Source organism: Trachinotus anak, unplaced genomic scaffold, assembly GCF_046630095.1.
Source record: "Trachinotus anak isolate AG129_WGS33_773 ecotype Australia unplaced genomic scaffold, CSIRO_AGI_Tana_v1 ptg000015l, whole genome shotgun sequence".
Taxonomy (NCBI): Eukaryota; Metazoa; Chordata; class Actinopteri; order Carangiformes; family Carangidae; genus Trachinotus; species Trachinotus anak.
The window spans coordinates 9189593-9205390 of record NW_027273866.1 but is presented as its reverse complement, the minus strand read 5'-3'; the positions used below and the strand labels follow the sequence as shown (position 1 = coordinate 9205390).

The following is a 15798-nucleotide window of genomic DNA, read 5'->3' as shown; positions in this document are numbered from 1 at the left end:
TGAGATGTACACAGATGACAAACTTGAATTTGAACACCACCTCAAGGAATCTTTTCCAGCCCAAACACTCATTTCATACACTTAATACCATGTATTAAATTCCTTTAGAGGCTTTACTACATTCAGTTTTCAGTAAGTTCAGCTTTAATAATGGGCCTATATTATTCCCATTTGGAGTGGCAAAAGGTGGGCATTTGAACTGTTTACTGCTACTTAAAGCTATCTAGCTAATTTTGACTTCAACTTCTTTTTAGGTCATTGTGACAATAAATACACTACAATTCAACCTCTTCATATCCCTGGTTGGGAAACACCGATCTAAAGCATATATCAGACCCTAATGAACTTCTAAAAACCATTTTTGCAGAATTTGCAAAATAAAACCACTCATCGACAGGGCTTTTCAGCACAGCAGGTTTTTATTAAAAAAACAAAACAAAACATCAACACAAAATTAAAAGCACACGTATAAAAAACACAAGTTATAATCTTAATGTGATTTCTTTGTGCTATTGATAGTTTTTGAAACTTGCTTTAATATCTATCCATAAATACTGTGTCTAACATTGAAAAAGTTCACCTCAACAAAATAAATTTGCTCCTTGTCGATCACTTTCTGTTTACTTTCAAGTCTTTCAGGTTCTCAGACTTATTGTCAAAACAGATCAGGTTAAGGCAACTCAAAACCTGCAATCAAACTTCATCAGGACAGGCCTACTATGAATATCTGTCACCACTGACTGATAAACACCAATCTCCATCTAATGCATGTTATTGCAACACATGATCATGACTGCAAGTGCATTTGGGAAATAACCAGTGTGGTTATATGTGAAACATTTCCTCACAACTCCTGTCATCCGGTCAAAACTCAACGGGGACATACAGTGTACATCAAGTAATGGAGGTTTTTGTTTTCGGCATGGCACAGGCAAAATCAGTTTAAGCCGCTAAACCCTGACACCACAATATACTCGGTCTCCTTTAGGATGAAAACCCTAACTTGATTTTTAGGGCATCCGATGACGGTCCCTTTGAGCCCGAGAGCTGAATTGATGTGCTGTAGAAGGCAGTATCCCTTGCTGTCCATCCTATTTAAGAGTATCAGACTTGGCAGAGGTTGTAGCAGGCCATAGGCCTCTCCAGCACGTTGTCGCCATCCACCTCAAACACATAATCGCAGCGGTGTGCAATCAGAGGAGCATCAGACAGTGCCACACTCTGATTACCAAAGGAGATGACTGTGTCTCTCTGTGGGGAAGACACAAACATGGCAGCACAGTTAGTTAAGATAGTGAGAGTAGTTGATAAAAACAGGATAAAAACTGCACCACAAGTAGAGCAAAAAATTTGCTTTTATAAAATGGCTATGAAATTGATGACAAGGTGAAAAATCTCTATAATTAGCAGAAGCTTTCTTATGACATCCTATAAACAATTTTAATGTGTGAACGTGAATATTGTTTCACATGGGTCACGATAGGTATAAACGAAATTAACCTACCAGTATGATGCAAAGCATTCAAAATTATATGTTGTAGTAATGTATGGTTACACAAATGCTCAGTTTTTTTTTTTACCTGCATCAAAGTCCATATTCCATATTTAAGTACTATGATTTATTTAAAGACGCCAAAAACCTATTTTTGCAATCACTTTCTCACTAATCTGTATGGGTTCCTGTATGGACAGTTAGAGAAGCACTTATTTGTATAAGGGATTTCTGTATTTGGTTTTCTCACTGGTTTGATGTGGGCAGGGCTCAGCTGGAAAAAGGTGCTTTGTCATTGTAAGCATGTTAACATGCTGACGTTGGCATTTAGCTCAAAAGCAAGTACAGTCCCCAAGTACAGTCTTACAGTCTTTCCAAAATGTGTCTTTGGTAGATGCTTAATATTTAATCTTACAGAGATATACCTAAGGTCTCACGCCAAGTTTTCATGGGCTTTAATCCTCACACATGCATTTGCACTTTGACCTGAACAAATAGAAACTGTCCAGCTCACCCGTTTCGGGCCACCTTCGTTATTGGTTGGAGTGGTGGCAGTAGTTGTAGCAGCAGCGGCCGCTTTCTCAAAGTCCTTCTTACATAAATGAGCCATGATCCCAGCAGCTAAGGCATCACCAAGAACATTGATCATTGTCCGGAAGCGATCACTGAGGAACAGATAGAAAAAATCATTTACACATTGACCCAACAGCCACTAATGATGCTCAATATAGTACAATCATTTTTAGTGGAACCTACAGAACCCAGTCAATGGCCACAATCAGTGAGATGTCAGCAGGCGGTAACCCCACAGAGGTCAAGACAATCACCATGGTAACCAGACCCGCTTGAGGTATCCCAGCTGCTCCAATACTGGCTGCTGTTGCTGTTATACTGATGAGACAAGAGCCGAGATGTTAAGAGATGTTGAGATGAAAAATAAAATCATTTCAACACGAAGAACTTATCGTGGGAGGATAGTGAGTTCAGAGTTTTTTCTCACCTAATGGTGACCAACTGGCCAAAGTCCAAGTCGTACTCATTGACCTGAGCAATAAAGATGGCCGCCACTGCCTCGTACAGAGCTGTCCCATCCATGTTGATGGTAGCTCCCACTGGCAGCACAAAACGAGCGATCTGCCGGTCCACTCCACAGTTCTCCAGGAGACACTTCATGGTGATCGGCAAAGTGGCTGAGCTGCAGACGAAGAAGACAAAAGATGTGGGAGGAGGTACACGGTGAGCAGGCTTTGCTACAACTGCATGGCTGGGAAAGAAAATAAATAAATCATCAAAACACCTTTCTCTTCTTACCTGGATGACGTGGCCAGTGCAATGACGAGAGCCTGCAGCAGCCCTCTGATGTAAGGGAAGGGGTTTTTGCGAGTGAAGAAGAAGAAGAAGAGAGGCAGCAGGATGAGCCCATGCACAAACAGGCCAGACAGGACCGTGATGAAGTACATGCCCAGCTTCTCCCCCAGGTGGGCTGGATCATGCATATCAAGAATCTTCCCGGCAACAAGGAACACAATACCGAAGGGGAAGTACCTGCACAGAGGAGAGGAGAGAGGAGAAATGTCTTTGAATCTTGAAACCTCATGACAGAGAGAACAAACTCTTAAAGGTGCTCACTGTCTTGTGACAATGCGGCAACAAAGACAAGGAAGAAGACATCTGTTAGTAAGGAAACAGAAATGTAAACAATTATCTATCTAAAATGCTTTAAAGGATGGATCCCGGACACAATGTGCTGTTCAAAAAAACTCCACCTTTAACAATACGCCTGCACACAAAGCCAGGTAATGGTTAACTGGTAAGAAATGGTTTTCTGAGCCTTGTGTGGAGGAACCTGACTGGGCCTGGCCTCAACCCCATCCAGACACCTTTGGGATTAACTGGAACGCCGGCGGCCAACAGCGGCCTAACAGCAGTGGCCAACCTCACTAATGCTCTTGCGGCTGAATGCCAGCAAATCCCTGCAGCCAGGCTGTAGAAGCTTGGAGGCTGTTATGTCAGTAAATTAATGCCCATGACTTTGGAAGATGTTCAACAATCACATGTATGTGCAATGTGCAGGTGGCCACAATGTTTTCTCAGGTGTCCACATACACTGTATGATACTACCCACCATCCCAACCATGCGCATTTGTGTATACAATTATTTAACACTAATCTTATTTATGAGAATGCCTCCATTGCTCCATTCACGCAAATGTTATGCAAGAGTCCGCTCCCGTGACAAGCAGCAAGGACACTTCAGACGCCACCTGTGACTGAGTCGTGCAGTGAGATTTATTTTTAGATATAATCCAGCTCTGCTCTGTGAACTGTGTGTAGTCCCTCTTTTTTTGGATGTATATGTGTGAAACAGTAGTGTATTTGTGTGTGTGTGTGTGTGTGTGTGTGTGTGTGCGTGTGTGCGTGTGTGTGCGCGCGCATGTGTGTTGTGTGTGAGAGAGAGAGTGCTGCCTTACCACATAGCTGCGTTAATGATCTTCATGACGCACTCGTTGATGCACTGGCACACGTTGACCAGCGGTGCACCACGTTCTCCCATCTTCCCCAGCAGCAGACCTGAGAACAGATCGTACATTCAGACACGTGTTTGCAGTTGGGAATCTTTCTTACCTCTGACACAGGGTGTACCTAAGTTCTAACTAATTACTTCATGAATGTTTAATAAACCATTTACTAGCTATAGATGTAATTGTTTCCAGGTTGTGAAAAAAACACCCGAAAAATGCATTGCATATTAGTGAGTCATTAACAGCGGTGGAGAGTGACTCACTGTACTAACGTAATTAGTGATTAATTACATAATGATTATTCATTATTAATATGGGAACTGTCAGACAATACACTACACTCCATCAAATGTAACTGATGGAAATGGATAAAATTTGGCTGATACACTATGATGCAGAGCTAATATCAGACATTAGATGCAAGGGCAATTTTTAGTGTATTTTTCTTCCACCACTGGTTATTAGTGTAGGGTAAAGAGTTCATCACTTCCTATTAAAAGCAATAAGCTTGTTATCTACAAAAAGCTGTGCTGAAAGATCTTTCTTAATGAAGTAAAGAGACAAAAAGACAAAGTATCATGTTGGAGCATGATAAACACCAGACAGAGGGATATTTCACAACCTGGCAACCCTAAAGTCGTTTTAACTTATGATATAATTAATGGAATGACTTATAACTGATCTGTAAAGCATATTAGTTAGCAGTAGATTTATTAACAATCAATGCCACCATTAGTGGCAAAGTATAAACCCTTTACAGAGGCTGACTTATTAGATAGTAAAACCATAAGAATTATATTTAAATGAATAAGGCTTAGGGTTAGAGTGCAGTGCTTTCCATCATATAATGAGCTGTGTGATGGGCTTACCCATGGTGGCTGAGAAGATGACGATCCCCAGTACGTTCATGCCCTTACTTGTACTGGGGACGATCTTATACTTGATGTCAGGTGCAGGGGTGATCTCCAGGAAGACCGGGTGGCCCAGTTGAGGGTTGTGGTAGTCGGGCATGACATACACATAGTTGGCCTGAGACTCCTTTATATTAGCATTTTGCACAATAGGTACCAAATCTGTCCGGTACTGGAGTGGGATGAAAGAAAACAATCGCAGAGATGTGTTAGTCGGTGCATGTTACACACTGAATGATGAACAGTATGTAACTGTGAGTTTCCTGCTTTTGTTCCACTCACCTGCTGAAATGTTGCTTCAATTAGATTTGATGGGATCATGTTCCTATAAAAGACAGTATAGAGACAAATACAGTATGTGAGATCAGGTCTGCAGGGAAACACCATGGCAAGTTTGGATATACATAAATCACTGCTGTTGTTGATGAAGATCATATGGTGTGACTGAAAGCTCCATCTGTTGTCAAATTCAACAATGGACTTAATACTTCAACTTTTAAGCCAACATGGAAAATAAATCAAAAAATAACACAAATTTGAAAATTTACAATTCCATTAAAACTGGTCAAAATCCATCTGCTGATGAAGATTGTCTGATATGATCGAAAGCACCAGAACAGCTACTAAATGGACTTGGTGGTGAAATTAACAAGTTAGAAGTTGTTTTCTTTCTCCTGGTATAACATGAGTTAACTGGTGTGAAGTAATGTTCATCCGGCATGATTTACTGTGTTGGTGAACTTAATGAAAATACACATAGCTACGAGATTCAAGAGAGATTTGGTGAATTTCTGACCAACCAGTTTCATGTAAGAAATATTATTTTTAGTTTATATCATAATAATAATATTATCTGTGTAGTTAATATAAATATCGGTGTAGTTACTAGTTACTTTATGAATAAATTAAACCAGACAGTATATAAAAGAGCTAAATTAGCTCCACCTTGAGAAGCTACAATAGTAAAATGCTGCTGTAATGTAATAATATAATATGTAATACTATTTAATGGCATAGCACTCACAAGGAGCATTTTTGCACATGGACTGCCCGTCTTCATTTTTGCTTGTGTTACATTTTCATACAACATAAGAAAACAATTAGAGGCCTTCACATGTTAACAAGGTGGAAGGTGCCCGGGACATCCAGCATCCTGTACAGGGACTGTATTTATCCAGCGTACGTCAGTGACACTGGCAGCCCAGGCAGCAATCTCGTAAAACACGTAAGAGGACTGAAATGTACACCTGACCTTTGGCTTACAGCAACAGACACACACCGGCCACAGCTCTCAGGTTTAAAAAGAAGGTATTAGTGGAGCTCTGACATGAATGGCCCTGTGGTAAACATGAACACACACACACACACACACCAGGCTGCAGGCTCCATCTTACAGAGTGTCACACTGCACAAGGGCCTTCTGAGAAAGTGTAGGCTTAACAGATCACAATTTAAGTGTCTCCCTATTCTTAGCTGACCCGCTGCGTAGGAGTGACTCTTTTTTCCTTCACCTTCTTCATGCAATGCTGAAGCAAGAGTTTGATATCAGACGCACATTCAGATGTTGATCTTTTTTTGTCTTGTGTTGTAAATGATTCAAATGTTCTATCATTATATTTGTTTTATCGTTATTTTTGGAGCCGCCGGAGTTCATGAAAAGTCAAAACAGACCGCATTTTCAGGACTCGCATTAACCTCCTGAGGATTTTGTGATTTCTGACTTCCTATTGTTTTGCTGCGAAAGCTATTATGTCAGCTCCTAGGATCACACTCATCCCATCAGATTTTGCAATTAGAAAGCTTCCTGTTCCTGAGGAAGCACAGGGAATTTACAAGGTCTAAACTGGATCTGCACTGGATTTAATTAATCTGTACTGGTTTTCCCCTGGCATTAACGGAACTGGAAAACAATGCTAATAAGATAGAGTGGAAAATCTGGAATCTCTTGAAAAGCCCATACTAGGAGAGGGATTTTCCCCATTCTTATAGAATAAGGGAAGGTGGGAAATAGTTTTTCCAGTAAGATCTTGTCTAAAAATAGCACAGACTTTCAGTGTCACTATCTCTTCTTACTGTTTCTAATGTGAAACCCCCTTCGGTGCATGCAGCAAATGGAAGAAAAATCTGTTTACCAGGAAAACCTCATTTGGCTGTTTGTTTACTGTGACAAAATGCTGTATAGTCCTGTAAGCTGCTCTCATGAAATGCTTAAGAGAAAGAAGAACATCTTAACCGAGTTGACTGGTTTTTATCCATGCTAGCGACGTGCCTTCAGGGATGGCAGTGATGGTTGTTCTACCACTTCAGTCCAGGCTGAAATTTCTCAACAACTAATGAATGAATTACCTTGAACTTTGGTACACACTGCACTCCGACGAGCTTGACATTTTCCTCTAGCACGATGGGTTATATTTTTCACTTATGTTGTGATATCTCAGCGTCTGATTTGCACAAACTTTTCTACAGACATTCTTGGTTTCCATGCGATGTATCTGAATGGCTTTGTAGATCCCCCCTGATGTTCCCTCTTCCACGAGGGCAACATTTGTGGCTTTGATTAAAGTGTTTCAACAACCATTTGTCGGAATGCCCTAATATTTGTTTCAGACATTCATGTCACTCTCAGGGTGAATTATAAATTCTTCACTTAGTTTCATCATCAGGTCAAAATCTTAACTTGTATAACAGTAGACTCTTAGTCCTGTTCATCATGTAGGGAAGGATAAATTGAATCATGCTTGAGGTCAAAGGTCAGGTACAGAGCAGAAAGTAGAACTGGTAGGGGAGAGTCTTTGCTCAGGGGGATGTTTACCTGATGAGGTCCAGCAGAGCATCAGCCGAGGTCATAACAGGCCCTGAGCTTGCATGGTGACCATCTTTCTCTGAGCCCGTCCCCGGGTGAATGATGAGCACCAGCACGATGCCGACGATGACAGCGATGAAGGTCGTCCAGAGGTAGTAGGTGATGGTCAGGACGCCCAGCCGACCGCTTGCCTTCGTGTCCATGGATGACAGACCGGACATAAGACTGGGTTGGAAAACAGAAGATATTTGATTAGAACTGATTAACTCTTGTTCGACTGTGAAATTAAAATCAATTAATTAATAAGATAAGATAATAAATGCTTTATTTATCCCTATAGGGAAATTCAAAATTCACAAAAGAGCCGTATAATTTAAAACTATGAAAAAATAATGATATTCTCAATAATTATCAAGTAAAAACGCTTGGGGGTTATAGCCTAAGAAAACATTAGTTTGAAAGAAATCTCAAGATATAATAGTGAATTATATGATGGATATACTGAAATATAAATTGAAAAACAATACAAATAGATTATTCAAAGGTGAATAAACCAGTTGTTGCGGTTAATTATATCAGACCGAAGACACTGGAAGAAAGAGGAGGGAATGACGTCAGTTTTTCCTAAACCAGATTCAAAGTCAGCATCTTGTCTGAACACAGTATTAATCTTTACCAGGTGAACCACCAGGATGCTCCACACTTCTCTCCTCTGAGGAAATATTCTGCCCCCAAAATGTATGCTTTTGCTACAAATATGCTACATGGGAAAACTTTCTACTCATATTCCTTCTTTGAGAATGAAAATGGAGCATCGGAAAACACATCTTAATAAAATCCCAGCTCTTGCTTGTGTGCTGATCAGAGTTTGCATTAAGCCAAGCAACAAACGTTGCTAACGCCCGAATGTTTCTCTGTTGGTGCATCAGAGGAGCGATACCTCTCATAGTCCTTCTCTGACCAGGCTAAGATAGATAGACAGAAGGTGACAGGTTTTACATAACAGCTTCGAAACGCTGCATGTTGTATTTCCCCTGAGTTTGGTCTAACGCAGGTGAGAACTTTTCTTACCTGGAGGTGATGAGAGGCAGAATCAACATCTTCAGCATCCTCATCAGCAGCTCTCCGGGGAAGGAGAAGTAGATTTTGGCCTGAGTGAGTGTGAGAGAGAGAAACACCTTAAGCAAACTTTATTCATGCATTTAAAATCAAAACCAAATAACATCCCACAAGTGACATAATCTCCATCTCTACATATAATCTCTTTCATGTTTTACTGTTTTAACACTGATAAATGAATGCATCCTGTTTCTGATATCGATTTGATTTTTTAAAGGACCAAATTAGTTTCGCTTTAACTGAAGTCAAACACGACACTCTTTAAATGATCAGTTTTTGTATTTCTTATTTACCTGCTTTGAGGGTAACTCATATGTTAATATCTTCTCAATAGCTTGAGTACAGGCCCACATCACTTTTTATTGCTTCTAATTGGGCAGCTGTGGCTCGTCGTCCACGACTCGGAAGTTGCCTCTGATGGCTGTTTCCATGAGTGTGATGTATGAATTGTTGAATGTGGTAAGTATCGCAAAGCCTTGGTCTCTAAGACTAGAAATGCGCTGTGTGAGTGCCGTCCATTCAGTTGTTTCAAACCTTAATGAAAGTGAAAGTAAGTGTGAATGTGAAAATATGACTGCTTTTATTTTGTAGATTGCACAACACTGATGAAGGAGGGCAAACATGTCAAACCTATGATAGTATTTTATAGATCACATGCAGATAAATTCTGATCAATGTTAGATTCAATATGGTGAAGACACTGTTGTCCACATTCCCAGCTGACTGGCTTTAAAGCGAGTGTGGCCCATGTGTTTCTTTCTTTGCTCATGATGAGGCTGCTGTGTGTTTTATGGGCTTTTAAGGTTACATTGCTGAGCACACTGGACACTGATGACTGATTCAGTCTCTGCCAACATACATAAGCTACTTGGTCCCTTTAGAGGATCTTACTTCATTGTAACATAATATCAGGAATTCATGTGGCCTTTGAACAGACAAATTAAAACATTTTATCATTATTTGTTGAACAACTGGAGAAAAACTCTATCCAGCGAAATTGATCATGAAATGACAACATATATTCTTTGAACCTACAGTAACTGGATTTCTGGCTACCAGTGGAACCAAGCTGTAAACACAGCCATGACATATTATTACCCTGTGAGTTCATATGGAGAAGTTGAGAAGTAGAGAACAGTTGAATTTTTTCATTAGTGTTAATTTTGAGGGTTTTTATTTATTTCCTTTATTGCCACATTGCAAATGTAACATTCTCTCTCTTTTAGCTCTGTTTTAGTCTCCACCAGCTCCTGGCTCCTGGCTAAATTATCCCAAACTACATTCACCAGCTAGTCATCACACGTTTTTAGAGTTTTTTTTAGTTGGAAACAGCTACCTGTTGAGACTGTACCAAAACAGTGAAGTTGTGGGCTTTAAGCCAAAACTATGAGAGAGAAGATGCTATAAAACTTAATAAACGTGAGGAGAAATGCAGTGAGGTAATAATTGTCTGTGGGTTCATCATCTCAAACAACAGGGACACATACAAGTGCTCATTTGATCCAGTGTAATTGTGAAATTATTCCTTAAAGCTGCTTTAACTCTTTCTGCACCTCCTCTGACACCTCTCCTTCTCGTCTTATATCTGATTTTCTGATCTCACCATCATATAACTGGCTTTCAATACAGAATCCAGACTCCAGACCAGTCACATGACCTCTTGTTGAATTTCCATCCATTCATTCATACCTGTGTGGACAGGTTGAACGACCTGAGGACGAATCCGAGCACACAGCCCGTCACCACAGCAAACACAGAGAGTGTCAGAAGGCCGTTCCTCTTGCAGTAGTCCTTCACGTACTCCCTGACTTTCATCGACACCAAACTCTTCAACATCTTCTGAAACCCCGTCATCCTGACTCAGGCTCGGTCCGTATCCCAGCAAGGTCCCCCCCTCCCCCCTGAGTGACTGCAGATATCAGGATCTCCCGGTGAGTGAGGCAGATCAGTATGTATCCCACAAGATCCGAGGCGGAGGACAGCGAGCGAATCTGGTCAAGTGTGGGTCCTGTCTTACACTGAGGAGCTCATCCAGCCTGAGAGAGGAAGTGTCCACTAACTGATTCCTGGTAAAGTGTTGCCTAAAAGGATTATCCCTATCCCATGGTAACAGAGACTCCTTCACAGCCTCTCAGGCTCATTAAAGGAGCTAAAGACAAGACTTCAGCACTGATTAGCTCCTCCATTCATAGCTCATTATGAGTTATTACTACTGGCCTCCATGTCATCCCATTCATAAAACAGGTGCCTGTGCTTTGACCTCTGTGACTTAACCCTCACAAGGACATGGTTAAGCAATTTAGCTTGTCTGTTATGCCTACATCCTCCAATCAGTCATGTTTTTGTTTAATGAACTATTCAGATTACACTGACTCAGAAGGCAAACCTTAGTGAAAGTTATAAAAAAGGAATCTAAACAAGACAGAAGATGGATTAATAAATGAGATGTGACTTCTGCACTGTTTCTGCATAAATGACCACAGACACAACTGTTGCTCTCCAGGGATAAACAGTGATGGTGACTTTGATTTCATTGTGTGCAGAAAGGATTACCAGAGGGCAGAGCCCAAAGGCATCAGTCCTCAGGTGTTCAGGACATGCCTGACTTTGTTGTCCTCTGATCTTACCATGACGTCAGGTTGCATCCAGGGGTCAGGGCGTGCAGTGAGAGGCCTTAACGTCAGCACTTGGCATTTTAGCTGGTAAATAATGCCTTGTTCGCCCAGAGAAGGAACCTCAGATTAACCTTCAGGTGTTGGCATGAAGTCAAACCCACCAGCAGACAGTTGAGCGGAATGTGTTTGCACTCCGCTCAAGATGAGACAAATGATCACTGCCACGTTAACATGACATAAACTAACTTTTTTTGCTGTAAATTGATGAGCGCTAAATCTCTACAAAGGTGGAACCAGATTTATTTATGAATGATTGTATAAAAAGGAAAACAACGTAAAAGAAGAATGTGAGATTCTTATAAAAACACTGGGACATGAGCAACCAATAAAGCTGTGAGAAGAAATCATGGCATCCCATTGTTATCTGCCGTCTGAGCTCTCATTCTAGCGTGTTGTTTGCATGCCTTGTTAATTCTGTAGCCGCCCTACGTCTGCTGATGTCACAGTGTCCGTGCTGACCTGGGAACAGATCCAAACTTGACTCCCTACTGTCTAACAGTGTCTGTGCCCACGTCACCTGTAACCAATCCAATAACATTTAATCCTCGGCTTGAACAATGCACGCAGCGAGATCAACGAATGGTACAAACACGACAGATTCTTAGAAACATTTGTTCCTTTGTGACCTGTTTTACCTACCTAAATTCCCAAGCCATAAACTCAACCATAAGATTAACAAACAATCCCCGAACTTAACTCTAAACATGAAACTAATTCTAACTTTACAGCAATACCAGAGCTACAAACGCTGCCACTGCTGTTTTGTTTCCCCCTTGTCGAACCAAAAATGTGAGGGTCAGGAAATTAAATGAAACATTAGAATTGAGCTTCTGGTTATTTCAATCAAATTTCATGGCATTTCCATTAAAAATTACAGAGGCATTTTACTAAAGACCAAACATGTATCTTAGAGGTAAAGTAAATAAGACTGATCCTCTGGGGACCATTGATAGTTGTATATTTCTGAGTGAATGAACCTGTAAAACCTGCAGTAAAACTTGTATTAATGGAGTAGAAGCAGAATGTAGCAGAGAAGAGGAACACTCGAATTCTCTAGTAGTACTTCATAAAGGTAATTAAGTACAGCACCTGAGAAAATGTACTTTGTGTATAATCAGATCAGATATATCTTTCTTCTCCTCTGTGCAGAAAATGAAAAGCTAAGTTTCAATTGTAGAATGAAATAGAGAAGACTTCTTAAGAATAATCAACATGAAAGCCAAAAGCTTTTTGGCTAAACTGAAAAAAACCCATAGATATTCACTCTAATGTGAATTAGTATGAATCATTAGTTGCTGCTTGGTGAGGTTACTGTCAGCTCTGTGCTCAGTGGTCTGTGTCAGAGTCTCTTCCTGCTGTAACAGCTCAGTGTCTCTGCAGTCTGACTGAGGGAGGTTTTTGTACGACCACTAATCACTATGTGAACACTCCACCACTGTGGTAACTCTGACAGTAGTAAACTGCTGCATCTTCAGTCTGAACTCCACTGATGGTCAATCTGAAGTCAGAGCTGCTTCCACTGCCACTAAACCGAGCTGGTGTTCCTGTGTGAAGTGTGCTTACAGATCTTATTAGGAGCTTTGGAGTCTGTCCAGGTTTCTGTTGGTACCAGAACATACCCTGATCACCATCAGACCATCTATAAACAGCAGGGTTGGTTTTACAGGTGAGAGTGACAGTGGATCCTGGAGCAGTTGTCTCTACTGGAGGCTGAGTCACAGTCACCTGAGCGCTGCATCCTGCAGACAAAAACAAATCATTCATTTATCAGCACAAACAAATGAGAGAAAAGGCAGCACATCATGTTTGAAATGTTGCTGAGTCAATCAACCTGTAAAACAGCAGCAGGCCAGCGTCCAGATGAGGATGGTGATGAGAGTCATGCTGCTTGTGCTTTCTGCTGTGTTGACTGACACATCTGAGTCCTGCAGTGTTGAACTCACAGGACTATAAACCTTCTGACTTCACTGGAGGATCAGCTGACCATGCAAAGCCTCCTCTCTATGGAAATCATTTCTCTGCTCTCAACACACTGAAGGCAACGTGGGACACAACATCAGGAGAAATGCTGCTGGGATTTACACCAAATATCATCTTCATGGAAGAGAAGAAAACACATAAGAATCAGAATTAAAATGGTTTCACTGTGGAACATTTTTGACTTTATCTTCTTTACTGTTTTTTCTCTTCATTGTCAACATTTCTCTCTTTCTTGTGTCTTGTCCACATGACTTTGTCCTCATTAACAGGTGAACTACGTCCCCTGCTGGCAAACTGTATCAGCACTTAACTCAAAAAGAAGGGGCACAAAACATGAGTTTTAAATGACCTTGGTATTATATGAATGAACTTGATCTTTCCCTCCACATTTCATCTCCACATCTTAAGAGTTTAAGTGAAGTATAAAATTCTGAATTTCTGTTTTCTGTTGAGGACATTTTTAAATGTTATATTTGCTCTACAGCATTTTAGGCAGTCACATATTGAATGTGTTTCAGTTTGTGCTGCTGTTTGCTGCTCATGAAATGATGCTGTAGAGAAAATAAGATGAAACACCTGTATCAACCAGAAAATAAAAATTCTTACAACAAATCTGATTAAAAAAAAAAAAAAAAAAAAGATGAGTTTAAATTCAATCAGAGACAAAAAGGCCGAAGTCAAGTCTGAAACATCAACAAAGATGTGTGTGGCTCAGCAATGAACTGTGAGTGTGTTTAATAACTGTCATGTTGTTGATCAGATTCGTTGTTTCTTGCCACAGTGAAGCTGCTTCATTCATCCTCTGATGTTATTTTCACTATCTTCAGTTGATCACAGTTTACTGAGGATGGATCTTCTCAGAGCTGCAGGTGAACCACTGCACTGTTGAAAACTGTGTTTGTTCCTCTTGAATCAGTTGTGTTTATGGGATGTTAAGCTTGACAGTTCTTTCTTAGTGAGTCAGTTTCTTTAAAGGGACAATAACGACTTAAGATACAATGACATACAGAAGTAGTATATATTATCATGTGGAGACCCCGCCCACTGCCCTCCCAGACCACTCTGCCAACACATGTAAAAGTTTCTAGATCTTCCAATGACAGAACTTAATTAGATTTCACTGTTAATGGTTGAATAATGTGGAAAATCATCACGTACATTATCTTCATTTATTGTTTAAAAACGTATCACTATTCTTTTTAAAGAGAAGTTGTACTTACAATTTTAAAACCCAAGAAAACTGAATCACAATCTGCTTTCATGCCCAATAAACTGTTGAAGGATGAGAAGAGTTACTGCCTAAAACTACGGTGAAGTACTGGTTGTTTCAGATTGATAATGTTTATTAGTTAGTGCTTGGTGAGGTTACTGTCAGCTCTGTGCTCAGTGGTCTGTGTCAGAGTCTCTTCCTGCTGTAACAGCTCAGTGTCTCTGCAGTCTGACTGAGGGAGGTTTTTGTACGACCACTAATCACTGTGTGAACGGCCAGTTACTGCCTATGTTATGTAGACTCTGACAGTAGTAAACTGCTGCATCTTCAGCCTGAACTCCACTGATGGTCAAACTGAAGTCAGAGCTGCTTCCACTGCCACTAAACCGAGCTGGTGTTCCTGATACAAGTGTGCTTACAGATCTTATTAGGAGCTTTGGAGTCTGTCCAGATTTCTGTTGGTACCAGAACATACACTGACCAATACCACCACAGCTGTAATAAACAGCTGGGTTGGTTTTACAGGTGAGAGTGACAGTGGATCCTGGAGCAGTTGTCTCTACTGGAGACTGAGTCACAGTCACCTGAGCGCTGCATCCTGCAGACAAAAACAAATCATTCATTTATCAGCACAAACAAATGAGAGAAAAGGCAGCACATCATGTTTGAAATGTTGCTGAGTCAATCAACCTGTAAAACAGCAGCAGGCCAGCGTCCAGATGAGGATGGTGATGAGAGTCATGCTGCTTGTGCTTTCTGCTGTGTTGACTGACACATCTGAGTCCTGCAGTGTTGAACTCACAGGACTATAAACCTTCTGACTTCACTGGAGGATCAGCTGACCATGCAAAGCCTCCTCTCTATGGAAATCATTTCTCTGCTCTCAACACACTGAAGGCAACGTGGGACACAACATCAGGAGAAATGCTGCTTGGATTTACACTAAGTATCATCTTCATGGAAGAGAAAAATACATTAGAAGCAGAATTGAGGATTTTCAACATCTGGATTAAAATGTTCTCACTTTTGTTGATATATTACTTTATTATATTTCCTATGATTTATGGTATGTACATATAAATAACA

General features: G+C 40.6%; 1 protein-coding gene, 1 pseudogene and 2 gene segments (V, D, J or C); 2 read left to right on the top strand and 2 right to left on the bottom strand.

Annotated features, from left to right (window-relative positions):
• Nucleotides 1–15798, top strand: part of LOC139632928 (Ig kappa chain V-III region MOPC 63-like) — a 70612-nt gene that overhangs the window by 23716 nt on the left and 31098 nt on the right.
• The window catches only part of LOC139632929 (Ig kappa chain V-III region MOPC 63-like), a 38899-nt gene that overhangs the window by 17983 nt on the left and 5118 nt on the right, over nt 1–15798 (top strand).
• Nucleotides 1–15798, bottom strand: part of LOC139632926 (Ig kappa chain V region Mem5-like) — a 39065-nt pseudogene that overhangs the window by 21667 nt on the left and 1600 nt on the right.
• slc1a8b (solute carrier family 1 member 8b) lies at nt 401–11088 on the bottom strand. Its single transcript, XM_071498208.1, has 11 exons — nt 10537–11088; nt 8800–8879; nt 7738–7953; nt 5208–5250; nt 4884–5097; nt 3964–4063; nt 2804–3037; nt 2493–2687; nt 2249–2383; nt 2007–2157; nt 401–1251 (listed from the first exon to the last, which is right to left on the bottom strand). The coding sequence occupies exons 1-11, from the start codon at nt 10699–10701 to the stop codon at nt 1105–1107; spliced, it is 1680 nt and encodes a 559-aa protein (XP_071354309.1). The 5' UTR covers nt 10702–11088; the 3' UTR covers nt 401–1104.

What these genes read in the sequence shown, in the direction of transcription:
- slc1a8b (XM_071498208.1), bottom strand. Translation starts at nt 10,701, where the DNA reads ATGACGGGGTTTCAGAAGATGTTGAAGAGTTTGGTGTCGATGAAAGTC. An exon ending in GCTCTGCTGGACCTCATCAG is followed by an intron (nt 5,251 to 7,737) that starts GTAAACATCCCC and finishes TGTCTTTTATAG; the next exon opens with GAACATGATCCCATCAAATC. An exon ending in TTGAAGCAACATTTCAGCAG is followed by an intron (nt 5,098 to 5,207) that starts GTGAGTGGAACA and finishes ATCCCACTCCAG; the next exon opens with TACCGGACAGATTTGGTACC.